Raw genomic sequence first — 27,667 nt, 5'->3', positions numbered from 1 at the left:
ATGATACGTTCGACTCCCTGTTCCTACAGGACCTGCTCGAGTTTGTCATTGTCGCTGCGAAGCAGTGGTTCAGATAATTCACCTAATGAAGTTTTGTCTACTTGAAGTCTCTGAAAGGTTTTTGAAGCGTCACCATGCTAGTAAGGAACTTACTGCTAGTCGCAAATTGTTGAATGTTTTTGCATTTCAGTTTTCAAAGAGTTTTGCTATCCGGGCAGAAAACTATTATATTAAGTCTGATAGTTTGTTCATACTATCAGTCCTATTATGGTCATCGGCCCTGTCGTCCCTATCGCCCCTATTATCATCTACGCCTACGACCTGGCCGGATACCAATAATCCTTTCAAAACTTTGGATTTCTCAAGTATCGCCGAATTGAGAAGATCACATCATAAACCATATGTGTTTGCCGTCGTTCAAAACATTAACCCTTCAATTGCGCTCAGCTTTTGCTGGGGTAAATCGAATTCTGCGAATTAATACATTGATCCTGTTATAGCAGGGATCAACAACCCGACGTCTGACACGATTTCCCGGCGGGGGTGGAGGGCGTCACCTTGGCAGTGGATCTGATGGGGTGATCATACCCAAACACCACGAACCTATTTCCATCAGTACTTTGCGGGGTTGCTGCGGGGAAACTTGGGTTGTGATGGGTATGGAGTCAATATTCAAACTTGGATATTGCCAAAAGTCGATGCTCCGATGGGGAACCTTGAATCCGGTGATGAACCAAATGCGACATCGCCAATTTTGCGGTTGAAGATGAAATGGATGGTATATAAAACCAGACGGAATTGTGAAATTGTTTGAACTTCATCAGCATCGTCCTTTCATGCGTGCACAACACCAATACCATCATGAAGCTCGAAAATGTTCTTCCGGCGCTCTTCGTGGCCCTCAACATCGGCCAAACCACTGCCTTCATAGTCCCGCGTGCAGCATCGGGCGCTGCGACTGTTGACCTCAGCACTTCGACTGGAGAGGCTCGATTTCTTGGATCAGCGTTCATTTATGGATTTCCTGACAATGGCACAGACGCAGATGGTTCCATTCCCGATTACTTCGCCACTGACATCAAGTTCAATGCTTGCCGTGCCGGCGGCGCCCAAACACCATATGCTGGATGGGCTGGTGGTGGATATGACGGCTATATCGGACGTTTCAACTCTACCCTTTCCAATTACCGGACTACTCGTAAATATGGAGCAGGCTTTATCTTGCTTCCCCATGACCTGTGGGGCTCCGACGGTTCTTTGGGGGGAGACGGACTGTATCCGGGAGACAATGGAGACTGGTCTGAGATGGAGGCTTTCCTCGCGCAAGTAATCAAGGATCTTAAACAAAACGACATGCTTGAGGGGCTGGTCTTTGACATCTGGAACGAACCCGAGCTTGAAATCTTCTGGGCACGCTCTTGGGATCAATACTTAGAGTACTATGTTAGAGCTCACAGAATCATCAGGCCAGTACTGCCCACTTTGGCAATGTAGCCCGAAGCTAACATCCATCCCAGAGCCGAACTTCCTGATACGCTCATCAGCGGGCCATCTGGTGCAACTATACCTGACTTTCAGAGTTCTACCTGGACTTCTTGGCTGGCCACCATATCGGCAAACGATACGGTCCCCGATATTTACTCTTGGCATCAGATTGGAGACACAGGCCGTGAGCTCGACAAGGTCATTCCTGATTTCAACACACTCCTCAGCCAGCACAATCTTCCACAGAGAGCGATCGACATAAACGAGTATGCAGCGCCGGAAAGACAGAACCCTGCCAACTCCGCCTTCTATCTGGCCCAGCTTGAACGTCATAACCTACGCGGTTTAAGGGCCAACTGGGGCAGTGGTACAGGTCTACATGATCTGATGGCCGACCTGGTCTTCAAGGATTCCGACGGCAACTATAAGCCCAACGGCGATTGGCAGACGTACAAGTACTACGCCGGGATGACAGGCGATCGCGTTGCCACCGCGGCATCACCGGACCTGAAGTTTGATGTCTTTGGGACTATTTCTGAGAAAAATGTCAAGGTTCTTGCTGGAACTCAGTCTCTTCAGGCCTCGTATGAGATCAGCGTCTCGGGGTTGGGTCGTATTGGACTGCCTGCCGACGGGAGTGTTTCGATTCGTACTCTTCGGTTCGACTTCGATGGCCGCTCGGGCTTGGTTGAAGGTCCTGTTGATCTTGGCACGGCTGAATACACATACACATCTGATACGGTTAGTCCAGTTATTTTCACATGAGTTGTCTTTGGCTGATCTTCTCCTAGCTCATCATTCCTGTTGAAACTCCGACAAACTCGACTGCGTTTGCATACGAGTTCTCTGGCGGCCAGTAAATCAGAGTGGAGTACAAAATGCAAGGTCTGGGACAGTGCTATCTCCAGTATGACTTGACATGTTGTGAGACCAGAAGGAATAGGCACGCCGCACTGCATGCAGAAAATGATCCAAGCTGGCTCTTTGACTAGAAAATATCAATCACAAGTCTGGCGTGCACTGTATCCTTGACCATTCAACCTCACACATAATACGCACAGTGCAGCAACATGTTGCTTAAAAAAGAGGCGTAATGAGCTTTGCTACCTAGGCGGACCCAGCTAATCGGGCTGAACTCATAGCTTTGACCTAGGTACGTAGTAGATATATATATATTTGAGCTATCACGATTGTGGTTTTTTGTTTTTATTATTATTGTCGTCGTCGTCGTCGTTGTCGTCTTCGTCGTCATTATTTCTATTGGCGTTACCGTTGTCATCGTACTATTAGCTTGTTAGCTTATCCGCCCGGAGAGCAGGATTCGCCGTAATCAGCCATGCTAAACATACTAGTTTGATGCCAAAAGTCTGGAAATTCAACCGCAGCTCACAAATGAGCACTTACTGGGAAGAAACCTTTATGATTCGCGGATAAACACGAAGTGCACTGGTGATAACCTTGTGAGGTTGCCACTCAGGTCCATACTTAGGTGCTTCAGGTCTCCACTAGGAAGTCCAATAGCGTCTCCGTGCAACCTTTTTAACTGAACCCCCCCAAAAACACCCTTCTCCCATCTCCAACTTCCATCACCGCATTCACCATCTTCTCCCATCTCAACTCAACTCACCCTGCGCAGGCCCATCACGAAGCCCCACTTGGCACCAAAAACATGCATTTCACCAAACACTGCATCGAGCCTCGGGCGGCGCACACCCACACGGTCGTCTTTCTCCATGGCAGAGACAGCATCTGCAACGATTTCGCAGATGAGCTTTTCGAGAGCGAAGCGTCAGAACCGGCAAACCAGCCAAGAATCCTTCCAGACCTGTTACCATCGATTCGATGGGTCTTCCCCGGAGCTGCTGTGATTCCATCTAAGAGGTTCGGCACCGATATGTCACAGTGGTTTGATGTCTGGTCACTGGAACATCCAGAGGAGCAGGCCGATATCCAGAAAGCCGGCCTGAGACGAAGTATCGAATTCCTAGTCAACTTAATCGAGAGCGAATCCAACTTGGTCTCCCTGGAAAAGATATTCTTATGCGGTATCAGCCAAGGATTTGCAACTTCAGTTGCCGCCTTGCTGTCGACGTCAAAGTTAGGCAGTTTGGGTGGGCTGATTGGCTGGTGCAGCTGGATGCCACCGGCAGTTGTCATCGAAGAATTGGCGGAGAGACGTTCGCCATATCACCAGAAAAGCGTTACACAACCGTCGATCAACCCCCCTATTTTCCTCGCTCACGCCGTGGATGACGAGGTTATTGATGTCAGGCTCGGTCGTCAGTTGCGGAGGACTCTTGGGTCATTTTGCAAGACAGTTGAATGGCATGAGTATGATTCAGGAGGTCACTGGGTCAACGAGCCACAGGGTGTGGATGACATGGTGAGCTTTCTGAGGCTCAACATGCATTAGGCAGAACTAGCCTATCAGAACTTCTCAATAAACTCATTATGATGAGGACGGACGGGACGGTTGTATATTGTCGATTGCGAAGTTCATTCCTCAAATCGTAACTTCAAGTATCGGGGCACATCAATGAGATGTGCGTGTGACTAGGCAACACATCCTTGGGCGTGGATAGTGACATCCTGACTAGCGTCAAAGTTCGTGCTCCGGTCTATCATAGGACCCAATCAACGATCCCCTCACAGACACAAGGTGAAAAACAATTCGTAACCGTTAGCCAGGATCGTAGGATGCGATGCCGACCCGGATGGGGCATGGGAACGGGCAGCATTTGAGCGATGCAGAATCCCCTCTCAGTTGGAGCCAACCAAGTAACGGTTTGATCGAGGCTAGGGCCGGGTCTTGCTAAATAGTGGGATACGTTTTGGGTTAGAGGATACGTATTTACGAAGTCTTGGCACCATCTCAACTCTTGTACTCTTGTGGTAGCTGAGACAAAACCCCAAAATGGCAGATCCTGTTTTACACCGGCTCCAAGCCGGGGAAATCGCACACATGTAAATTGAAAACCTTGAAGTTTATTTGTCCCTTTCGTGACGATAAGACCTATGACATGTATGCATGATGGGACCAAGGAGAACAGGCAACAACACCAATTAAAGGAGTTGAGAGAGCCTGTTGAAGTATCAACTCAATGGAGACTAAAGCTTCCAGCCACTTCCCGCAGCTGCAGCAGATGACTCTGTGAATGTGTACGTGTAATGCTTTAGAGCTGATTGGTTATCGGGATTTAACTAGTGGGAAAGGCTGGTGCAAGTTGCAAAGAAATGGCTTCCATTTTGTTTTTTAGTTCACCGAACCTTATCCAAGAGCATGTTCTAGGAACGGTTTCGTTCGGAGCCGAGCGAACATATTCAGGTGAGGCTAACAAGTAGATAGTCTGGAAGTGTTGGGCATCGATACAACGAAGCTGTGCTATCGTCTTTCATTGGACAGTCATTCACCCACCTCTTTCTTTTGCTTCTGATTTATCTCCATAGGGCCTAAGTGATTGGTCTGAAAGGGAGGGGAGGTGAGTCGACATCAGCCCCGGATGCGTCTAGACACCAAGCCACATACGCAGATCTACCGTTATTCCCATGACTGGAAGTTTAGAAGTTGGTCAGTCATCTGCCAAACGCCGTTTAGAAATCTTCAGCTGCCGGATACTCCTTAGCCTTCAGTGGCCGCTGGAATCCCGAGACAACTTGTGCCTGATCTCCGCTTCGGTTAATTGTCGCGGAGTACTTACACATCTATCATGACGCGTCGCAGGAAGAACAACAAAACATCACTTGTGTGACAGCCTGGTATCGAGAAAACAACCCTCTTGAATAAAGTGACTTGCGATGGATCTGAAGCAGTAGACCGAAGCATACCGTCGCTTGATCGAGCAATGTACTCGACCGATCATTTGCATCTTATCAATGCTGATCTGTCACGGTGTAGCCATATTCAAGAATGTGGCTATCTGTAAAGATGAGGGAAACTTTCCCATGCATGATGAAAACGTATGAGGTACGTTGCTCACCTTAGCGAATGCTAGGCTACCGTGGCCTTGGGTCTGCGTGCTGGCATGGTTTACACGCATTAAGGACTCATGGCTAACGGCGATCAAACATGATCTTCGTTATTGGATATCTGTCACATGAGTGATCGCGAGGTCTCTGGAGAATCTTGCGATTTATTCTAGTCGCTGTGTCACTATTTCTGGAACCCAGTGAGCGTCGTCCCGAGCCTCTTAGCCCGGTCAATTACAAAGCCATGAATACTCATTATATGGCAATCATGCAATAGTTAAGTAAGTACAGACCATAGCAACGGCGACGACATCAACAACAACAGAGATGACAGCAATCATACAAGAAGGGTCAACCCAGTATGAACGAAAGAAAAGATACTCCATTACACGCCCAGTACTCGGCCCGATGAAGTCAAAGTATCCATCAAATTCACAAAATTATGAGTATGAAGCTTGCTCTTCGCTACGAAAGCACATCGAACGCTCATTCCACCCAACAACAATCACCACATATCCAACATCATGATGCCCCAAAGGGCCAGAACGCCAATGCTTAGTGGGCTGTGAGCAAGCTGGGGCAGCTCAAAGGCCCTATGCGTCGAGCCAGCGTAGATTACGAAGCGAGGCGGGGGGCTTTCTCTTGGACTGCCAACCACTGTGGTTGGGGATCCTCCTTGAGCCTGGGTCGTAGAATCTGGATTGTTGCCGTTCCCAGTTGGGACGTTTTGGGAGAAGCCACCTCCGCCGTCGATCGGACCCGTTGCGCCGGGCCCAGCGGGAGGTTGAGGAGGCCCGCCGCCATTGGGCGATGCAGCTGGCACACTTCCACCCAAACTCGCGGTGGCAGAAGGATTGGGAACCGCGCCATCGGGCAAAATTCCAGGCGTTGCTCCCTGGCTCGGAACATTTTCAGGTACGTTTGGTACAGGATTTTGTCCAGGATTTGGTACAGGATTTGGTACAGGGTTTGGTCCAGGATTTGAAGCAATGGGCGATGCTGTCGGAAGCGCCAGAGTGGGATCCAACTCTGCTTTGATCCATGGACAGCCGTCTTCTTGGGTCATGTCGATTATAACGGTCTGTACGGGAGCCATCATTGTGTAGGTAATAGATGGAAGGCCCGTTACTCCGGCGCCACAGCCATCTTCCCGCGGGCTGATACGTGGTGCCGCGAGGGCCAGGCCGAAGAGCAAAGGAAGTAACGTTGTGCGTGACGAACACATGGAGAGCATGGTGTTGACTGACGGGGAAACAGCTAATATCGGAGTGATGAGGGGAGCTGTTTGAAAAGACAGGTCTCAACGTATCCAGAAAAGCATCCTATTATACGCCGGCTACTGAAAATCATGCAACCCACTGTGCTTACCGGGAGACCTCCCAGGAGGTCTTTGGGTGAATGTCTGCATCCGGCCTTAAGTTCTTACTTTGTAAGAAATGGACGGAGCGATCTTCCCGGGTTTTGGGAATCGTAATAGTAGAACGCCATTACTTTCAAGCAAGCTGCAGCAGCCTTTGGCTGACAGTGGCTTCGCGGGCGGCCCAGCGAAAACGGACTTTTCAAGCCACTGGAGACCAATTCCTTTAGTGCCCGAGACTCAAGGTATTTCAGCGGCTTCTCCTCAACTGCTCCAACGTCTAGCAAGCTGTCTGTGGGCAGTAGTGAGGCTAAACCTTATATCCATACTACTAGTGCAACCGGAGGGCTTTGGGAAAGACTTACCGACTTGCACTATCTTTGTTGGGAATAGCCTCAGTCAGCCCCAGGATGGCGCAATATCTCATTGGCCCATGGCAGGTACGCCTGTCTCGGGCCGACGAGATGTCTGCGTCCCGGGTTGCCAACTTTGGTCACCTGGTATCGCCAAGCATCGGGGGAGAACAGCAGAGGTCCCGAAGACCAGGTTTGCGACGCCATCGCCAAGGTGAAGTGTACTACTAGGTTCGGCAATTTTACGACTTTATGAGATCATACAATGGCCATGGGTTTGTCTCGCACTCACTATCGGTCTATAAACGATTGCGATGACAGACTGTTGACCACTTCAGTCTACTATGCTCGGCGAGCTGCATAATAATCGGTAAAATTGTCTTCTTCTGAGTAAAGCCCCAGGTGAGAGAGTTCGCGATGGATTTGGTTGCAATATAATGAGGCTAGTACAAAGCTCCATGAATAACTCGGGTCAAATGAGCATATTACCCTCCGACTGCACCTAGTGTGGCAGGGACAGAAAAACTTACCGAGGCCGTCACCTGAAGTTCATTTCAGCTATGATTCAGATGAGCCTCACACTGAGCCTTTTGGTAAATTGGGCTTAGTATGTGCTTAGCGACGAAATCCTGAGACATTGATCGACGTTACGCTTGCGGCGAAGTTTCGGAGATCGTCATTTTCAAGCCGCGGGCCGTTGATGGACAACATTATACCCCGGATGCATTCCAACACGACCGGGTCGAGACTCAGCTCGATTAAAACAGTCTAGACTCTTCAGCATATCGAGGGTCATGTGACGTCTCCAACCATACATTGAGCAAGGCGTAAGGCCGACCTACAAGAGCCTTCGCAGGACGTGGGACATCACGAGAGTCCTTCGATACTCATCCGTTGAAGTCTTCCTCGTTCACTGTTGTGGTCTTATTGCCCAAACTCTCATTCAATAATTCCTCAGTCACTGTCTGGCACATATCGCAAAAATGCAAGATCTCCTTCTGCGTGATGCCCTTGTCACCCTTTGCACGCTGCTATGGTTCAGATTAGCAAACTCGCAGTGCATCCTTCCGGATGATCAAGGTATTATCAAGCAGTATGTCTTGGTGGTCGACCAGACTCCTGTGCGTCTGAGCGCCGCCATCTGCTCAAATACCACAATTACCGTCGCTGGCACCACCGTGCCAGTGACCAATGCTCCCACAGTTTTGCTCTCCGACTTTATTGTCGAGAACACCATCACATATACCTCAACTCTGTAAGTAAGACCGACATGGATCCTCTCCTCCGTAAGGGACCAATTCTTGTACTAACTCATGCACAGAAGCCCAAGCGCCACTTTCAATGGCCCAGTCTCAACAATCACGAGGGGAGTGCCTCAAGGCACTGCTCTCTCAACTATTGTTTTGGGACCACAAGCAAGCTCTGAAGTTGGCACGGAGATTATTTTGGAGCCGTTTCCCGCAGGCCAGCAAGGCCCATTTGATCCTCAGAACGCCATTTCGTCATCCTTCGATCCAGCCCAGTCAGCGCCTGGATCCATTCCTGAGAACGCATTTCCCGAACGTGTCGAGACCATGACTGCACCTTGGACCGGCACAGTCACGTCGACTTTAGCGCTTCCTGCTCAAGGCACAGACGACATCGAAAGGCAGATCATCTTGACACCGGTCGCAGCGCCGTTCCCAGGCCCAATCACAGCTGCTACAAGCCCATGGACTGGCACAATGACTACGACATTGACGACACCACCTGTCGGTACAGACTCCATCGCCTTGCAGCTCGTCTTGACACCCACTGATGGGGCTGCGCCCACGGGAGGGGCCCCGGCTGGGTTGTTCACTACTCTGACAGCCATCGGTACTGAACCAACTACATCAACCGTCGTGTTGCCCCCAACGGGTAGCGATGCTGTCGGAACGGAAATCATTGTGGTGCCAACTACTGTTGGGGATGATGATCCGGACATTTTCCCCGCAGTATATGTTCCAACAACCGCAACCGGGCCTGGGACACTAACAACCACCTTCACAATCCCACCTGCTGGAACAGATACGACTGGAACTCTGTTAATTCTCGATCCGGCCTTAACTCCATCACCTTCCAGCTATGGAAGCGATGGTGGCAGCGATGACGGGAACGACGATGGTCCTCTCAATGCCTTTTTTGGCCCCTTCACAACTGTTACTGCCCCCTTCACAGGCCTTGCGCCAACAACTATTGATCTTCCACCAAGTGGAGGTGATGGCACTGGAACCAGAGTCGTTCTGACTCCAACTCCGCAGCTCAGGCCGTTCAACGGACCTGTTGTCAGAGTTGCGGCAACCGTTACTGGTACAATCTTCACCACCGTAACCATCCTTCCAGCACAAGCGGGTGGCACAGCTACTGCAATTGTTATCAATCCAGCAAACACAGATCCTGGCGTAGCTCCCGCCGGAAACTTGCCGGCTACCCCAGCCGTGATTCCAGCAGGACCTATGGGACCACCAGACTTTGGCGTCCTAGATCCAAGCTCAGCACCAGCTGACCCAGTGTTGCCTGCAATAGTCTCACCTGTAGTTCCGGGAGGAAACAACATCTTTACAAGTACGTTCGACGGTTCCGTCACCTCTACGATCACATTCCCTCCTGGACCCTCAGGCCAACCAGGTTCGACGGTGATACTTGTCCCAAGTAGCGTTCAAGTACCCACCACCGCAGCTTCAATTCCGGTAGACCCGGCTGTTTTCTCCAGCACCAACGGCGGGCAAGCATCATCTGCCATAGCTAGTTCTGTGGTTCCGTCTAATGGCCCTGGAAACACTGTTTCCTCTGACCCTAGGCCCGTCACGTCAACACGGCAGCCACTGCCTAGCAGCTTGGTACCCTCCCAAAGCGCTCGTCCAGCTGGCGGGTCTTCCGAAATTCCACAAGACGCCAGCGTGTTATCGCCCACCTCACCTATCATCCCCGCTACATCCTCTTCACCAGGAACCTCGCAGGGGACTAATACCGCTGTTACTGTCGCCTCGAGTTCTCGGGCTGCAACCTCCTCACAGGGGGGACCATCGAGTCAGCCTAATACTCCTACTTCGATAGATCCGAACTCCCGTACTACTTCAACAACTTCGGACATTGTTCTTCCTGCCTCATTTACTTCCGCCAGCAGTAACTCAGTCACCTCATCGTCCACAACTACCATTAGAGTAACAGTCACACAAAGAACGAGTGTGGCCAGCACTCCAGGTTCTAGTGCGACCATCTCGAACACCCCTGCAACGCCGTCTACATCTTCGCCTTTGACGTCCACCACTGAGAGTATAGTTCCAGACGTTTTGCAATCCACATCAAGTACCCAGTCTACTACTTCAACCTCGAGTAGTATCGGACTTCAGACCTCGTCCACATCTAGAAGCTCCGTCTCGACCAGTGACATTCCGGTCCCTCCAGGCTTGATCTCAACAACCTCTCAGTTTAGCGTCAGCAGTACGGCCACTCTGGTATCTACCCGATCGTCATCTACAAATAGCGCCGCATCAAGCAGTCCATCTGTTGCAACTTCGAGTTCTGCCGGTCCCCCGCCTTCTGCAATCTCCTCCGCCACACCCACAAGCCGGACAAGTGGGTCTGTCACGCCCGGCTCGTCAATTACACCTTTTAGCTCTAGCACTGGTGGAAGCACCAGTCGGTCGGGATCCACAGCTAGCTCGCTATCAAGTAGCATTGGAAGTGTCACAGTTCGTTCTTCTACGTTGTCGACGACTAGCTCTTCCACATCAGGCGCTGGTACACCCTCAGGAACATCGGCGTTGAGTTCGTCCACTGTAGCCTCCAGTCTATCAACAAGCTCCATATTGCGGCCTCTCAGCACGTCTTCTGGGAATAGCCAGTCGACCTCGTCAACATCAACCAACCCTAGCAGCTCATCTCCAACACCACCAGGAACAGTATCCAGCAGTACATCTCCCGGGCCCCGGAGTACTACCTCTTCTGCATCTATCAGCTCATCCCCCCAGCCGACACCCTCAAGCTCTTCCGGGCTGTCTACCTCAAGTGCTTCTATACCATTTACCCGTTCCTCTGCGCCAGCAATCAGCTCTTCCTCAATTCCTTCAGGGGCATCGTCGACTGTGTCCTCTAGCATCAGCTCATCGGCCTCTTCGTCTGGAAGTTCGTCTGTCGCACCAACGTCTAGCTCTTCTACGTCATCAACAGCTAGCACCTCGGCATCTTCAGTCTCGAGCTCCTCTATCTCATCCTCCGTGAGCTCTACATCTACTGGAACACCAACTTCTAGCTCTTCTTCCTCGATGTCGACGACCTCTCAAGTGGCTAGCTCTACCATATCCCAAGCATCTACCTCTTCTACTTCGTCTACCTCCTCATCCCCATCCACTCCAACATCCACCCCAGCCTCTACAACCTCATCTACAACCTCATCTACAACCTCATCTACAACCTCATCTACAACCTCATCTACAACCTCAACAACATCCTCTTCTAGCTCCTCAGCTAGCCTGACATCCTCATCGACAATCAGCTCATCTAGCTCGTCTAGCTCATCTAGCTCATCTAGCTCCATCACATCCTTGACGCCAATCCCACCTACCTCGACCACGCGCATTGTCCCAACTACATCCTTCACCGGCTGTGTAGTAACTGCAACAGCGACAAGCACACCAACATGCGGCGTCACCCTTCCTGGAGCTTGCGCCCAACTGCCAACTACCAACGGTCTCATCCCATTGACCCTGGTCACGGCGGATTGCTTGCTAGATCTTGGGCCTTTCGCAGTCGGGCCCGTCGCGCTCTGTCTCACAGCAAACCTCGGTCTCAATCCTCAGGGCCAGCCAATCGCAGACTGCCTTCTCCGGACACTCGGAGCATCCTGCCCGCAAACCGTTCCCCAGCCCTGTGTCGATCTTCAAGTCTCCAATGGCATTGACTTGCTGGTCGATATTCCCACCTGTGTCGCTGCTCTTGGCCCTTACAACTCTGGCGCGGCTGCCGTCTGTCTTGCTCTGAACTCCATCACCAGCGCCACCACAGGATTGTCCATCTTCGGATGTCTCCAAGGCGCCTTCAGCACCACTCCAACCGTCACCACCACGACCATCACAGACCCAGCTTTATGTCCCACTACGGCCCCTGCACCACCAACACCGGTCTGTCCCACTGTCCCTGGCACCTGTTTGAGTCTCTCCACCGTGAATGGCTTAGACCTTCTCGCGGATATTCCAGCATGTACCCAGGCCCTCGGACTCTTCGCTGTTGGCAATGTCGCAAACTGTCTTGTCACTGGTGCCATCAACATTCTCACCACCGGGCAATCCATCGTCGGCTGTCTCCAAACTGCGCTGGCGTCGAACTGCATCACAGCGTTGCCTCAGGTCTGCTTAGATCTCAGCGCACTGAACGGCGTGGTGGATACGTCCGCCTGTCTTGCGGCGCTGGGACCGTTGGCAGTAGGAGGTGCCGCGACCTGTCTTTCATCTGGTCTCACGAGTGGAAGCTCCATCGTCCAATGCTTGAATACCGCGCTGTTTTTGTAGAGGGCTACCTTCAGTGTTCTTCTTGGATTTTAACGTTTTTGTTATCTGTTGTCTTGATAATGAAGAGAATGGGGGGGTTGGATACTAGTAGTTAGTTCAGTTGAAGTGCATGCTTCAGTCATTGATTTGGAGTTCTGGCTATCTGTTCTGGGAAAGTTGCTTTACGGTTCTCCGATCTTTCTCGCTTTGGCACATAGGAGTATTATTCGAGTGTGTTTTTCATTTCAGGGAAAAAAGCGGCGGCAGTTGATAATGCAAATGAACAGTCGGGTTACCGATAAAGGTCTTTTGCAAAGAACACTGTAAACGTAAGAACAAGGACTCCCTGTGATAGGTTTTCCTGAGTTTGCTATATATATCAACTCGTCCCAATCATGCAGCCGCCCTTCCTCGAGTCTCATAAGGCAGCAGAAGAAACACAAATCCAGCCACAACAAATAACGCTGCCGATATTCACACAGGTAAATCAGTATCTATACCGACATAGGCTGCGATGATTGGCGCCATGAGCCCACTCATGCGATTGAACAAAGCTACCAGACCATTCGCCGAGCCTCGAACAGGCGCCGGAAAGAGCTCGGGGGTATATGAGTACAGCAACCCATAGACTAGGTTCTGGAAGAATGCGATGGCGCAGGTGAACCCCGTGACGCCGGCGGGCGTTGTCGCTCTGGTGAAGAGAAACAAGAAGACGCCAGTACCGATGCAGGCAAAGGTTCCTGTGCCTTTTCGGCCGATGCGCTTCATGTCGACAGTGAACCCACCGAGGATGGACGCCGGGATCCCACACACTGCTTGTATGGCATAGTTTCGGTACGTCGTTGAAAGCGACGAGCCTCCCTGGCTCGCGCCCTTATTCTCTAGGAATATTGGGATGAAGGAGTTGTACAGAGGAAAGGCCATTCCGATCGAGCACCAGAGAAACAGCACCAGCGCCGTCGAGAGCGCAAACCGTGGGGTGGAAAACAGCGTGAGAATCTTTTCGGGCTTGAAGCTCTCGAGCTGTCGGCGCAGGACGTTGCTAGTATCCACCCGCGGTGCCCTTATGACAGTCGCGTCACGAATGACACCTAACTCGGCATCGATAGCTTCAAAGTGCTCGAGGGTAAGCCAAGTCGAGCCGCCGTTCCTCGCGGCAATCTTTTGGACAACCTCGACGGCCTCCCGATCCAACCCCCTTCCAAGAAGGTACTTGGGCGTCTCGTACACTCTGAAAAGCAGTCGGAGCAGGAACATGACGAGTGTTAGACCGCCAAAGGCCCAGTATGTGTAGCGCCATCCGAGGTTATCCTCGTACCGACACTCCCCTGCCGGCAGACCAGAAGGACAGGAGAAGTTAGCAATAAGAGGCCAGGCTATTAGGGCCGCGATAGCCTGGCCAAAAGACCAGAACGCCGACTGCATCGTCAAGAGGTACTGGTGTGTAGCGGGGATGAACTCGAGGAAGATGGCGCTGTCGACAGGCTGATTACCGCCGGTGCCTAAGCCAATGAATGCGCAAAAGGTGGCGATTGCAACAAAGTTCGGTGCGCCTGCGCCGACCAGACCCGAGACGGCGGAGATGAGGAGGGTGACGTTGAAGGCGAGCTTGCGTCCGATGTAGTCCGCCGTCATGGGCCAGGCTGTCGAGCCGATGACCAACCCGACGTACTTAGCTACTGTGAGGAAGGCGATGCGTTTAACGGCGAACTCGTTGCGGACCGGGGCGCTGATGATTGTGATGGCCTGCATCCAGAACTACGATAATCAGCTTAGCAAAGCTATGAGAACATCGGTGAAGAGGTCCTTACGTTGTCGACGAACCAGCCGAAGCCCGTCATGGCGAACACTTTCCACTGGAACGGGCCCATGCCGATGTGTATGAGGGCTTGGTTCATGATCGAGACTTTCTTTTCGTATATGTAGTCGGATCCGACGTGGATAGCGCGGGTGTCGATTCCGTGGTGTAGCTGGCTGGCTCCATGCTCAATGTCGCTGTTTTTGGTTTGTGGTGAGTCGGAAACGGGGGCATCGGGGTGGTTGCTTGATGATGGGTTGGAGATCCCCACGTCTGAGCTCAGTCGGCCCATCTGATTCTCTTTAACGCAGAATTCGCAGGAAAGTATGTGTGGACCGCTGTGTAAAAATGGGAGAAGGGGAAAGAATCGCGAAAGCTTGAGGTGGTTCAGACTTGCATGTTGGGGCTTCCTGCTGATCGCGGGCTGACAGAACCTTTATCCAAGATAGCGGGTAAGCTGCAGAAGGTGTTGTAAGTCATTGGAGAATGAGTATGGACCGGGTGGACTTCCGACATGAGGAACTACAACATCGAAGCACCAACCATCAGGCCATATCTCTGTTATCTCAACAGCTTTCAGCGACCGGCAGTCCTGGTAGCGTCTACGTCTAGCGGACGGCGGCTGCATGGCGTTGTGATACCCTTGTTCTTCTGCACCATAAGCCGTTGTTGGAGGAAAGATTGACGTTGGATTGGGCAAACAACGCCAACCCCGCACACATCTTCTGCAGTTTGCCTGCGGCTCAGGACGATGGGACGATGCTGGACATGGGGGGCCTCGCTTACGCTAGCTTCGTGAAAGCAAAGAGTTGACTTGGCTCTGGTGGTGAAGGCTTCGAACAGCACTCGTCCGGGCTGAGACTTACGATTCCATTGTAGAGGCTTCGTAGACATAAGAATATCGCCACTTGGAGGTGGCCTGCGCCAGCATTCAAGCGCTACATTTTCCAGGCATTTGTAACGTCAGAAAGACATGTTCACTGGTGTATCGGAAAGCATTGAAGTTCAAAGACGTAATCAAATTATTCATTACGGGTCATTGGGACTATTTACACAGAATATAAGTCGCTAGGATCCTTTTGTCCTACACTCTTCTTCAAGCGCTATCATTTAAGGAGCAGGAGTGGCAGCGGGCAAGCAAGCACAGGCGCTGCTAGCCTGAGCGACCTTGTCCTCCTTGGCGCAGTTCCTCACCGCGTGCTCAGGCAGAACGCTGACGTCCTTGACCGGAGCGCTCAGGAAGGACTTGCAGAACTCCTGGGACTCCTGCAGACGGCCGGGGACGGACTCGGCGCGGAACGATCGCAGGCAATTGTCGGCGTTGCATACGGGCGCCTTGGGGCAGTCCTTGCCGGTCAACTTGACGACGAAGGCGCCGCGCTCGATGGTGTTGATGAAGATGTAGCCAGAGGGGAAGTATGCGTACGAGGACCAGGTGCCGACGAAGCCGACGTAGCCGCCGCCCTCCATGTCGTCGTCCTCAGGGTAGATATCGAACCAGGCAGCCTCGCAGACACCGGCACCAGTGGGGTCGGAGGGGATGGAGCTCGCGTCGAGAACGCGCAGGCCGGCGCCGTAGTGAGATTGGTAGATGTAGTTATCGATAACGTACTGGTTGTGGTCGATGGCCTTGGTAGGGGACTTAAAGAAGCCGGTCTGCTTGGGCGCGGTCAGGTCGCGGATGTCCCAGAAGAAGCTGACCGGGTAGCCGTCGCCGCCGGGCCCGTTGCCGCGGACCTCGTCGAGCTCGTCGTCGAGAACGAGGAACTCTTGGTTGTTCACGTCGAGGACCCAGCCTTGGTGGGTGTAGGACGCGCCCTCGTACGAGATGCGGGAGATGATGTTGGTGACGTTGGCCTTGTCCGTGACATCGTAGATGGTGAGGGTGTCCTCGTTGTAGCCGTAGCAGATGTCCCTGCCCTCGAAACGCTTGTCGGGGCCGCGGTACACGAGGCACTGAGCGTCGTGAACGTAGCCGTCACCGCTGGCACAACCCAAGGAGATGGGGTCGGCGGGGTTGGTGAGGTCGAAGAAGTTGAGACCGGAGGCGCAGATGGAGTCGTTGCGGGGCTGGGCGCCGACGGCAACACCGTAGCTAAGCTCCTCGTTGACCACAACGTTGTGGGCGCGGCCTAGCGGCAGCAGGGCGTTGAAGTGACTGGTCAGGTCGGCCTTGGCGTCGAAAGTGACGGGGCTGGCTGGGTCAATATCCAGCAGCTTCTTCATGTCGAAGATCTGGATGCCGTGGCCGACGGCCTCGGAGCCGATGACCATGTAGTGCTTGTAGGAGCGGATCTCGCGCCACTCGGAGGGTACCGAGTACTGGGGGAGTCGACCCAAGTAGATGAGCTTGCCGTCGGAGTTGATCTCCGCGAAGGCGGTGCCCTGGTACTGACCGATAGCCACGAATTCGCGGCCGTCATCGGAGGTCCAACCCCATGATGAGGAACCCTCACCGAGCTCGTCACCGAGGGCGGCGTGGCTCAGGAAGGAGTGAAGGTCGGCGTTGTGGCAACGGAAGGTGTTGTTGCGGTCACCGACGATGGCCTCGGCCCATCCGTTGACGCAAGGAGCGTAGCCAAGCTCGGGGTACTGCTCACTGGCGTAGGCACCGGCCTCTCTCTGGCGAGCGAACTCGGCCTGTCAAAGATGTCAGTATGATTCATATGGATATTTATCTGTTCAGAGCCTGTTACCTTCTTGCTGGCGATGATCTGCTCGTGGATGACGCCAGAGTCGTACAGCTCAGCGGCGAGATCCGCGTTGGGCTCAATTTCCTTGCCCACCGCCGAAGCAGCGAGGACGGCCAGAGAGCCGAGGTAAGAGGAAGCGCGAACCATGGTGCCTGACGTTCAATTCAAACAAAGATTGTCAATCTTGTTTGTTTTGATGAGCAGATGGGCCTGGGCCTGGTAATTGAAGTGAGTGAGGGGAGGTGGTGGTACCTTGGGAATTCAAACCAGTAGAACGGGGATTTCAATGAACTTATACTCTCACATACTAGAGCTTCCGCACCGCAGGCTGAGCGGCCGAAGCTCCAACAGCTCCCACAGCTCTGGGCAGTCACTGCTTCCTGTCAATGGATTCTGACATGCAGAGCCCATGCCGGAATGCCTGCTAGCCATATGATCCATCGATCTGGGCATTCCTCGGCGCTGCGGGCAACCAGACGGTGTCCTCGTGGATTGCGACTCAGGGAAGCTCGGATGTGACCAAGACATGGCAGGCAGGCCGCATCACCGACAGCTGAAGCGCAACAGTGTAGCATCGGGGCGTGAGCGATAAATTTGCAAGCGATTCCGGCCGTTGGGGCGCTCGATTGTGGCTCCCAGCGAACGGTTCTTGGAGTCTCTTGGCGGGGGCTCGAAGGGGAAGGTCCCGGGATCAAGTGCTCCTTGGCGGACAGCGGTCCGGGGAAAGCTTTCGTGGCCACGGCGTAAGAAAAGCGGGACAAGGACTCCACTTCCCCCGGGACGCTGGATGGCCTCCTTTTGCCGCCTTCTTCTGTTCCCAAAGTTCCATCATCAAGCACTGTTGTTGTTGTTGATGTATGGTAGTAGTCAACTTCTGCAGGCGTAAGCCGCCCCAATGCTCGCCCGGCCCAGGCATATTTGCAGCGTCGTGCCGGAGTTAAATCTCATCTCCCGGTGTTTGTCTGACCGAAGATTGTCTGGATCGACGCGACGCTCTTGGTGCTTAGGTTGCCTGCGTTAGCATCATGCCGTGTTCGGGCCCAAGACCGCAGACAGGTCTTGTTCTGGCCGTGGTATTGGTGAAAACGCGCTTGAGCCCACGGATCCGTGCCATTGCACAGTGGTTACCAGTTGATGATCCGTTAATAATCCATCAGAGACGCGACAGGCTTTCTTGAAGCCTTGTCTATGTCCTGGAGCGCGCAAGACAGCGTAACATATCCATCAATTCAACCAAAACTCCGTTGTGCCGAAGGAAACATCAAAGAGGGGACCGATGCGGCTCGCCGATGCTCGGGTCATCACCGCCAAGCGACTGTGCCTGGACCAAGCATTTGATGATAAGCATGTCGATTGGCTGATTGGCGTTGTGTTGATAGGCAGCTGCCAAGCAAACGGCTTGGCTGCTTTTCTTGACTTTGTAGAAGACGCGTCCAACGAGCAGACAGACGTCTACATTCTAAGAGCCGCGGGTGTTGATCGATCTAGAAGATGTTAGCTTCTTGTGACCCCGCTCCTTGATACGATGTAAACACCCGAACAGCACAATATGAGACACTCATCTCCCACCAACAAGATTGACTCAATTATCCGACACTTAATACCACGGGAAACAAAAGGCATCCCGCACGCCGTGTGGTCAAAAATAAGCGACTCCGTCCGAAGTCTATCTCAAAGTTTAAAGAGTTTATTTCCTGTGACTGACCGCTATGCATGCGACCGAGACAGGGGAACGTGGTGGAGATTGCCCACTGGAAAGGCTCGGCTTTTACTCCATAGGGACCTGAAGTATCGCCCCTATCAGCATGTTTTCAGGTATGCACGTTATTCGTAATGAGTTATCCGCACCGCCTATCTCCCCCGCTTCAGCACCCAAGACTCCCCTATTCCTGATGAGGCAGGAGACCAGAACCACCGCCTTGGGCCAACATCGCCAGCTAAAGTTCCATGTTCAACTCTTCCGTCATCGACTTGTCGGCCACTATCTTCGTATTGAAGTTGAATACCTGCAGGCCAAGACCTTTGCACAGCCGCTTTGTTGACCAGTGCTAATGTGCCCCGTCCGGGTTCCCACAACTGGGCTTGACCATAATGCATCGGCCTGTCTCTCATGGATGATGCCGTAACCAATCCCAAAGAAATCATGTCTGGTCGTTTATTCGTCTTCGTCTTGGAATGGTAAGACTTGGAGCTGTGGTCCATCCTTTTTGAGGATGTTCCAGGACGTTTCTCTCATGACGCTAAAGGCGTAAAAGCTGTCCTAGACGCATCGCATCCGCGTGTTGAGACTGTCCCGGCATGAGACGCTGGTTCTGGCCAAGCCGGCGTTGGCCAGACTGAGAGGACTCCCATGAGCGGCATCAGGGCTTCCCCATTGACCAAAGGCGCCTGCACTGCGACCCTGTTCCTGCCTTTCCGGATCACTCCATCTCCCAAGAACCTTGGGCGTACGACGCCGCTTCCGTCTATCCGATGCATCCATGTTCGTCCCATGGTCGAGCTTCCCCCGCCTGTGCCCCCCATTCTGCCCTAGTTCAACGACATGCAAACTCTTTGCGGGTCAAATCAGCCCCCAAAAGTGTCTGGAAATCTCTTCCTCGCCTAGTATCGGCATCTGCTGGTCGTTGCTGCCCAGGTAATCTTGCATCCCACCATTCCACGAATCTTCCGTCTGCCCAAACGCATCAAATAGGAACATTAAGTCGTTACCCAGTGAAAACGCATCAGGAGCCGCCGTTCCTAAATCCGCGGGTCCAACGCTCTGGCCAGACGATATGCCGCCCAGCCCTGGATCTATAGTGTCTGCAGACACTACTTGATGGCTGCCACTCGTCCCGAAAGAACGGCTGGATGAATCCAAGAACTGTCGCCCCAAGTCGTCTCTCCTGCCGTTGTTGTCCTCGCCCCTCAACCCGATTCGTTGAGCGAGTGGTAACAGTCCACGGATGCTCTTCCACAGCCTCCTGCTGGCAGTCCCTTGGCGAGAGAAGCCTTTCACTAACTCAACAGCAGAGAGAAAGCTGTCTCTGCATGGCTCGGCAAATATGCGGGAGCCATGACATACCGCCAGAAAGAGGACGGCAACGGCGCTGAGGAGGAAGTAGTTGAATGCGCTCTGCTGGCGCATGTATATATCGCTCGTCTCGCTCAGGTGGACTAGGACGGATATACTATCGATGGCAATGTCGACCACAAGACGAGCCTTTTGCGGATCGGCTTCAATGCTGGCGGAGCTTATCACGTGGTGTCGGTGTATTAAGGTGCGGATATGGTTTCCTCGCAGGTACAGCAAAGCCTGAAGTCGTCGCAAGGCTCGAGGTGGCTGTGTACCTGCCGTGCCCCGGTGGAGGGGATGGCGGAGTTGCAGGTCATCGGGTATTGAGTTTGACCAGTTTTGGGCGGTGAAGTCAAGGAACGCAACCGTATCCTTTGGGATGATCTGAGATGGTGCGCTGAACGGCGGTAAAGCGTCCCAGGCTTTCGAGCATAGTCGGCCATAACCAATCAAACATCGAAGGTAGGGGAACTCGTCAGGCTGACGTTTGTTAGCAACACGGTTAATCATGCTCGAATGTGTCTGACTTACTGGCTCAGGCAAGTCCGGATCTATGTCTCGATCGATGAGAGCGAATGACAGACTCGTCCCGAAGCTCCACCTGCGATCCAGCACATAAACGCACCAAAATACCCGCACTGCCAATCCTCGTTCTCGCTCGTCTGGAAAGTTCTCGACAAGACTTAGGTTCTGATGCAGGCCCATTTCCAGTGCCGCTCGTGCTGCGATACCAATGTTTCTCCATGCGAGAAGCTCTTCGTCAGAGAAGAAGTAGTAAATGCTCTGTTCTTATAGTCAGTTTCCAGATACGGTAAGCCCAGAGCTGCAGACTTACAATCATGGTCATGATCTGGATAACCTTCAGATCAGCCTGGGCGTCGATCGATAGCTGATACATGAGATGTTTCAGTGGCTCTACGAGCTTATTGCTTGCGTGGTTCTTGCCGTGGGCTTCTACGACAATGCTCGTGGCAATGGCTACTTTCGCTAGAATGACATCTTTGATATCCACAGCCGGCGATCCAGCTGTTGCTGGGCAATCTGGGGAGTCTTTGACGAAAGACCTGATTTCCGCAGCCTTTGAAACTAGCTCTCGGGTATCGAGAAAAGGGTACACCGTCTCTACCTCTTCCTGGAAAACCTCTAATAATCTCACAACCTCATCCAGTGGCATGGTGAGAAGCACATCTGTCCCAGGAACTGAAAGTGCTGGCTCGGACTGTTCAGGCGTCGGATAGCGGGTGGGTGCCAGCGACTCGCATACACCGGATGGGAGCGGGGTCTGCGCCGAAATACCCATTCTCGTGAGTGATGTCTCGGCGACTTTCAAGCTAAAGGCGGATCTCGTCGGGCCGACGAATTGCGGCTGCTTCGGCTCTTGTACTTGCGGCGATGAAGTGTCATGTATCGACATGTGGCGTTGCGAGCTGGGGGAGTTGGAGGATGTTTGGCGGGATTTGTCTGAGGCTAGTCTGCCTACGGTGTTGGCTAGACTAGCCACCTGCTCTCTCAGCATGGATATCTCATCCATGATTACATCATTCGGTAAGCTGGCAAAGACGTCAGAATAGCCTGGTGGTTGACCACAATTCAGATTCTCACCTGCTTCTTGCAGACCTCCGAGAAGCCCGAGGCCTTTCTCGCGGGGCAGTGCTGCCATCCTGAGAGGGAGCCGCTCCGAAGACGCACTGCACGCCGCTCGTGATGCATCTCCGGCATTCCTCCTCGTTTTCCTCTCTCACGCACTTGAGCTTTCGCTTCTTACATTCGGAACTAAACCGGGTCATGAGTTGGATCTTAGCAGGGTACAAGAAAAGAGTAACATACCAAGCGGCTGCCGCATACTTGGCGCGCTTCGATCTTGGCGGGTTGGACCCTGGCGGCGGTGATCTCCTTCGCACTGAGGACGTGGCTTCTGGCGATTGCGCATCCGAGTCGTCGTTGTCAGGAGCCATTGCTTATTGGGTCATAAGTCGTGAAAAGACATGAAGTCTGGACTCGCTGGCTGAAGTGAGGACAGCTGAGCTAAGGCTACTTAGAGTTCGCAGGTACGAGCGGACGCAGAACCTGGGGAAGAGTGGGGGTTTTGTATCAACTGAAAGCCGGTTCAAGGTCCGGGAGCCGGCACATTCCCCGCAGGCGTACCCGCCCCCTCATGACGGGGGTCACAGTGGATATTGCGATGGGGGCCCGACAGCAGAGCCATTACCAATCCTGATTTCTACTTGCAACAAGAGACTGCCGGTTAGAGATACTGAATCAATGGCAAATTCAACGAAACTTCTAACGAAGGCTATCATGGGATCACATCATCTAGAATACCACTACAAGAGGCCCGAATCGGCTCGGGTATTTCTCGGTGTTCATGCTCGGCGAGTTATTGGCTTCTTGACTTTGTCATTCACTTATTCTTTCGTCTTTGCGGCTATTCTAAACAGTTGTCGAATTCTACTGAACGCATTTGCTTTCACGTTTTCAAGTCTACGGATTCTTCTCGTCCGACCACACATGTCGCTAATCTAATTGCTAGACATAGACTCCCCTTTGATATCTCTTTCTCCAAATTGTCTCTCAGGTCCTACGCCTTTTCCGATTCCCTCAAAGCCTCGCTCAAAGTCTCGAGATTTCTAGGGATGAATCGTGCCTTGTACGGCCGCGGCATTGCCACCAAACTCGTGGGGTCCGCATTCCCGGAAATGGGGTGATGGTCAACATCGTCGTACTTTTCAATCTTGAAGCTGTTGAGCAGTCTCATGTAGACGAGATACAGCTCCCTGTTAGCCAGAAGCGAGCCAGCGCACATTCGGTAGCCAACGCCGTAGGTGAATAGAGGCGCATCGGGCTGCTCCAGCCACCTCTCGGGGCGGAAGACTTCAGGATCAGTCCAAACTTCGGAGTCTGTCAAACATTAGTGTCTAATTCGGGTCTCTTCTTAGATGGGAAGATGAAACCTACCCATGTTGCACGCCCAGGCGTTGAGGAAGATGACCGATCCCTTGGGAATGAGCACCTCGCCGTAAGACACATCGCGAACCGAGGCCCTGGGAAGAGCCAAGCGAAGAACAGTGTAATATCTCAGAGACTCGCGGACCAACGCCACGATGTAGCGGCACTGCTGGTCATCCTCAGAGTCGCACATGGGCTGCTTCGCGCTGTAGAACTCGCGGATAGCCGCAACGGCCTTCTCCTGGATATCGGGTCTTTGGGCCAGCATTGCCACGAACCAGGCAACCTGAGTCGTGACGGTGTCGAGTCCGCCAGAGAGCATCGTGAGACTGATGGAGGTCAGCTCCGCGTTGTTGAGCTTTGCGTCCTGGTCCATGATGACGTTGGCTTGGATGCAGGGCTTGTGCGTTCCGTTGGCCATGCGCTCGTCGAGGCCCCTGTTCAGGTTGGTCAAATAGACGTCGCGTCTGCTCCTCATCTCGCGCGCCTTGGCCGAGTGCATGTTGATCGGGTTGAGACGGAGAAGGGGGATGTAGTCTTGAAGGTTGCCGGTGGTGGAGCGGAAGCGGCTGATTTCCTCCTCGACGTGGGTGATCTCCTTAAAGAGACCGTCCTTCTGACTGCTCATGCGCACGCCCCAGTTGAGAGTCAGAGCAAGCGAGAGAGACAGGCGCTGAATCATCGGCATGGGGTCGACGGGTGCTTGACCGGCCTTTCCGTATTCATACAGCTCTTTGATGAAGTCTTTGGTTTCGACATCGAGGTGGGGGACATAGGTAGCGACGGAGGGACGGTTCAAAGCGGACGCTGCACCTTTGCGACGGCGCTTGAGAGAGTCGCTGTAGGGAGATGTTCCAATGGTGGTTCCGGCGGTATCTGAGAGAACCTATTCACTGATGTTAGTCAAGCCACTCACATCAGGAACACTTAAGGGTTTGCAAAAAGGAGGGTGTACTAACCTTGTGGAAAGTATAGAATTCCGGACGAGAGCTGAGAGCCTGAGCGTTCTGTCCAAACAGGGCCCTCGCAGCGGAAGCAGAGTTGACAACGACGACGGGAACATTGCCAAGTTGAATCTGGTATACTGACCCAAATTCCTTTGCCCACCTGCGGTATTGCTCTGCTGCGTTGACTCGAATATCCCACAAGTTGCCGATCAGGGGTAGGCCTCGGGGTCCGTCCAACTTGGCGATGCGCGCTTGAGAGCGGATGAACTCATTTGCAATGACGTAGATGAGGGGTATCAAAAGAATGCCCGTGATGGTAGACTGCAGCGCGTGGTCAAAGACCCGCTGCTGGAAAGCTTGGATGGCGTTGGAGATGGCCATGGCTGTGGAATTGGCACTTGTGATCGCAGTCTTTGTCAAGCTGAAGACACTCCGGTATCCAATTGCGATTCATGGGAAGATGATTACTACTGAGACGTGATATCTATACCGGTCTGATCTTGCCGCCCCTACCCGGGCCTCAGCTCCGTCACAGCACCAGGAGCAATGCCGTGCGGGTCTCGTCGGTACTGTCAGTTACCGCCGGCGTCAGCCAAACGCGTTCCTCTCGGAACTGACTGCCTGCTGAGCGGCTGTTGGGATCGCCAACTCCCCCGCATCTGCAACCCCAGGTTTTCCCCTGTAGGGGTGGGTAGCGACATGAACCCCGCACGGAACGTCGGGTTGGCCGACGGGTGCTGCAGGGTCTCTTCCGAGCGGAACCATAGGGTTTCCGAGGACGACTGGGCAGCGCCAGCAATGAAGCCCGCCTCATTGATAGGTGCCACTTGCTTCCCCGCCGGATATTTTGTCTCAAATAGGTCTAGACTTATCTTTGAAGTCCGATTAAGCAAGTGGCATGGGATGGATCCATGTCTGGTCTGTGCTATCTCGAACTCGGTCTTCCACAGGCATAATTCGAATTACCAATGTGACATGTCGTGGAGAAGGCCAAGCATTGTGAACTTGGTCTCATCTGAGGATCTGGGCATTGTTTGTATCTGCGTTTGATAGAGTCGTTTCACTACTACAGACATATCACTTCTCTCGTAGGGTCTCAAGGATAGTTAGATAGTTGCACCGATAACATGACTCTTTTGCGTGTGTTATTGCCGTTGATCACGTCCAGTCCTGTTTCATTCTAAGCCCAAGCCACTGAGCTGCCGCCACTGCCCTTATCTCGGAACCCGGAAATCACACACGCACACAGGCCACGTCCTGCCTCGTCACGCGTAGATGCCAACGGCCGGACTTGTGCGGTATGGGATGCCGCCGACATTCAGGGGCTCACCGGTCCAGCATCGACATTGACCTGTCACAATTGCAGGATTATCAATGACTTTTCCGCTACGTCGTATCGTGCATAACGCGGGGGAATGTTGATGAACAATTCCGCCGCATGCGTTGTGCAGGTCTTACAACGGAGCGGTCAAACAAGTCTAGCTACTGGGCATAGCAGCATTCACAACTTACAACCCTCTTTACTTCCTACAACACGCCATAACCCCCGGAAAGCAAAACAAGTCGTACGATTGTCAACTGATTTCCCTGGCCACAGATGGACACAAAGTTTGATATGGACGTCAACGAGACGAAGACGGGCGAGCCCCTGAGGACCATCGATTCCACGGCCGACAACGTTAACGCTATCTCCGATGAAGATCGCCTGGCGCAGCTTGGACATGCACAGGAACTCAAGAGGCAGTTCTCGCTGCCGACTCTCGGGGCACTCTGCCTCTGTTTGATGGCAACATGGGAGGCACTCTCAACTGTCGTCGCTCAAGCTCTCTTGAGCGGAGGTGCACCTTGCCTCTTCTACAACTAGTAAGTTGAGATGATGATTTTTTTCCCCTGGCAATAGACTTACAAGTGCTTTAGTGTCCTATCCTTCGTCTGTTCTGTATGCATTGCAGCATCGTTGGGTGAGATCGCATCCATTTATCCAACTGCAGGCGGTATGTCCCAATATCTCAAAAGCTCCTCACGATGTTTATGACGGTCTAACGAGGTGACCTCAAGGACAATACCACTGGGTTGCCGCTCTATGTCCCCCAAAGACTCGGTCGCTTGCAGCGTTCACCACTGGCTGGATCTCTGTCGGTGGCCTCACAGTCTTTTGCGCATCAGCTGCCTTCGCCGCAGGGTTGCAAACACAAGCTTTGATCATATTGAACGATGATTCATATGTACCTCAGCGCTGGCAGGGGATGCTGTTTTACTGGGCAGTTCTTCTCTACTCCTCTGCACTGAACATTTGGGGTTCAAAGATGTTGCCCCACGCGAACATGATCTCCGGTACGACCGCAAATGCTCATGCTCGATATGCACGCTGACTAACTTTTGAACAGGGGTTATACACGTCGTGGCATTTATCGCAATTCTCATTGTGCTCGGAGTCATGGCTTCGAAGAATACTTCATCATTTGTCTTCACTGAGTTCGTCAACAGCAGTGGATGGACTAATGATGGGGTATCATGGCTTGTAGGGCTCATCAGTGCAGTGTATCCCTTCCTTGGGTAAGTCTGTCCCTTTCGACAGATCCTGTGAATATTCACTGCAGATTAATAATGCACTTACTAACAAATGCATTTTGAAAGATATGATGCAGCCTGTCACATGGCAGAAGAAATCCCCAACGCCACTCGAAACGTTCCAATCGCCATGGTAGGCAGTGTTGTCGCCAACGGCCTCATGGGTCTCGTATATGTCGTTGTTCTCCTCTTCTCTACGGGATCTCTCGAAACGCTGTTAGCCACCCCGACGGGGTTTCCCTTCATGCAGATATATCTCGATACCACGAAGTCAAGGGCCGGAGCAACTGTTATTTCGCTTACCTTGATCACGGTAGCCGTTGCAGCAACAGTAGGCTGCATCACGTCTACTTCTCGCACTCTGTGGGCTTTCGCGCGAGATAAAGCAGTGCCCTTCGATGCCTTCTTCAGCCATGTCCACAAAGACCTTCAAGTCCCAGTGAGGGCGATAGCTGTGGTTACGATCATGCAGCTCCTGCTTGGATTCCTCTATCTTGGGAACACTACAGCCTTCAATGCTGTTCTTTCCATGGCGATTATTGGTATTTATCTTTCCTACAGCATCCCAATTGCGTACATGCTTCTTGTTGGACGGAATAGATTGACGCGCAAGGAATATGGACCTTTCAGACTTTGGGGATTTCTGGGCCCTGTGCTGAACGTCGTGAGCCTAGTATGGATGACGGTCGTCATTATCTTCAGCACTTTCCCATCTGCGCAACCTGTAACGGCCCAGAATATGAATTATTCTACTGTGGTTATGGCCGGTTGGGTTGTGTCTGGACTCTGTTACTATTTCGCTCGCGGCCACGCAAAGTTTGAGGTTCCTGTTGTCATCTCCGAAGTTGTTGAGGGAGTCGGGGATATTTGAACGATGCTTTTGCTTTTGTCACTTGTGGTTTTGGATTAGGAATCGCCTTTCGCAATTAAAATGGAAACAAAGTCTCGTAAGAGTCTTTGCCTCACGCAACTCTGAGCTCAGCTGA

At 52.6% G+C, this 27,667-nt stretch overlaps 9 protein-coding genes across 9 annotated transcripts; 4 read left to right on the top strand and 5 right to left on the bottom strand.

The window, feature by feature from the left end:
• Positions 1 to 861: 861 nt before the first annotated feature.
• On the top strand, positions 862 to 2,345 carry CGCA056_v007831 (uncharacterized protein; the record flags this gene model as incomplete). Its single annotated transcript, XM_037323079.1, has 3 exons — positions 862 to 1,436; positions 1,518 to 2,226; positions 2,277 to 2,345. The coding sequence occupies 3 exons, from the start codon at positions 862 to 864 to the stop codon at positions 2,343 to 2,345; spliced, it is 1,353 nt and encodes a 450-aa protein (XP_037177818.1).
• An 809-nt stretch (positions 2,346 to 3,154) lies between these two features.
• Positions 3,155 to 3,898, top strand: CGCA056_v007830 (Acyl-protein thioesterase 1; the record flags this gene model as incomplete). The annotated part of the gene is made up of 1 exon (XM_037323078.1): positions 3,155 to 3,898. One exon carries the CDS (start codon positions 3,155 to 3,157, stop codon positions 3,896 to 3,898), a length of 744 nt encoding a protein of 247 aa, XP_037177819.1.
• Positions 3,899 to 8,144: 4,246 nt separating this feature from the next.
• Positions 8,145 to 9,876, top strand: CGCA056_v007829 (uncharacterized protein; the record flags this gene model as incomplete). The annotated part of the gene is made up of 3 exons (XM_037323077.1): positions 8,145 to 8,416; positions 8,483 to 9,747; positions 9,839 to 9,876. The coding sequence occupies 3 exons, from the start codon at positions 8,145 to 8,147 to the stop codon at positions 9,874 to 9,876; spliced, it is 1,575 nt and encodes a 524-aa protein (XP_037178569.1).
• Positions 9,877 to 10,609: 733 nt separating this feature from the next.
• Positions 10,610 to 11,764, bottom strand: CGCA056_v007828 (uncharacterized protein; the record flags this gene model as incomplete). The annotated part of the gene is made up of 2 exons (XM_037323076.1): positions 10,610 to 11,461; positions 11,519 to 11,764. 2 exons carry the CDS (start codon positions 11,762 to 11,764, stop codon positions 10,610 to 10,612), a joined length of 1,098 nt encoding a protein of 365 aa, XP_037178568.1.
• Positions 11,765 to 13,145: 1,381 nt separating this feature from the next.
• Positions 13,146 to 14,761, bottom strand: mfs1-7 (MFS siderochrome iron transporter 1; the record flags this gene model as incomplete). The annotated part of the gene is made up of 2 exons (XM_037323075.1): positions 13,146 to 14,429; positions 14,483 to 14,761. 2 exons carry the CDS (start codon positions 14,759 to 14,761, stop codon positions 13,146 to 13,148), a joined length of 1,563 nt encoding a protein of 520 aa, XP_037178573.1.
• An 818-nt stretch (positions 14,762 to 15,579) lies between these two features.
• Positions 15,580 to 17,309, bottom strand: CGCA056_v007826 (uncharacterized protein; the record flags this gene model as incomplete). The annotated part of the gene is made up of 2 exons (XM_037323074.1): positions 15,580 to 17,109; positions 17,166 to 17,309. 2 exons carry the CDS (start codon positions 17,307 to 17,309, stop codon positions 15,580 to 15,582), a joined length of 1,674 nt encoding a protein of 557 aa, XP_037178572.1.
• A 2,413-nt stretch (positions 17,310 to 19,722) lies between these two features.
• On the bottom strand, positions 19,723 to 22,172 carry CGCA056_v007825 (putative transcriptional regulatory protein; the record flags this gene model as incomplete). The annotated part of the gene is made up of 5 exons (XM_037323073.1): positions 19,723 to 20,697; positions 20,749 to 21,000; positions 21,053 to 21,767; positions 21,820 to 21,990; positions 22,045 to 22,172. The coding sequence occupies 5 exons, from the start codon at positions 22,170 to 22,172 to the stop codon at positions 19,723 to 19,725; spliced, it is 2,241 nt and encodes a 746-aa protein (XP_037178571.1).
• A 623-nt stretch (positions 22,173 to 22,795) lies between these two features.
• Positions 22,796 to 24,491, bottom strand: phacB-2 (3-hydroxyphenylacetate 6-hydroxylase; the record flags this gene model as incomplete). The annotated part of the gene is made up of 3 exons (XM_037323072.1): positions 22,796 to 23,115; positions 23,173 to 24,049; positions 24,123 to 24,491. The coding sequence occupies 3 exons, from the start codon at positions 24,489 to 24,491 to the stop codon at positions 22,796 to 22,798; spliced, it is 1,566 nt and encodes a 521-aa protein (XP_037178570.1).
• Positions 24,492 to 25,707: 1,216 nt separating this feature from the next.
• On the top strand, positions 25,708 to 27,552 carry CGCA056_v007823 (Choline transport protein; the record flags this gene model as incomplete). The annotated part of the gene is made up of 5 exons (XM_037323071.1): positions 25,708 to 25,973; positions 26,028 to 26,104; positions 26,169 to 26,444; positions 26,498 to 26,666; positions 26,748 to 27,552. The coding sequence occupies 5 exons, from the start codon at positions 25,708 to 25,710 to the stop codon at positions 27,550 to 27,552; spliced, it is 1,593 nt and encodes a 530-aa protein (XP_037178577.1).
• Between the last annotated feature and the right edge of the window lie 115 nt (positions 27,553 to 27,667).

This window comes from Colletotrichum aenigma (assembly GCF_013390185.1).
Source record: "Colletotrichum aenigma strain Cg56 chromosome Unknown KSG_Cg56_contig05, whole genome shotgun sequence".
Taxonomy (NCBI): Eukaryota; Fungi; Ascomycota; class Sordariomycetes; order Glomerellales; family Glomerellaceae; genus Colletotrichum; species Colletotrichum aenigma.
Note: the sequence above shows the minus strand (reverse complement) of the source record. Positions and strands in the feature narration are given on the sequence as shown.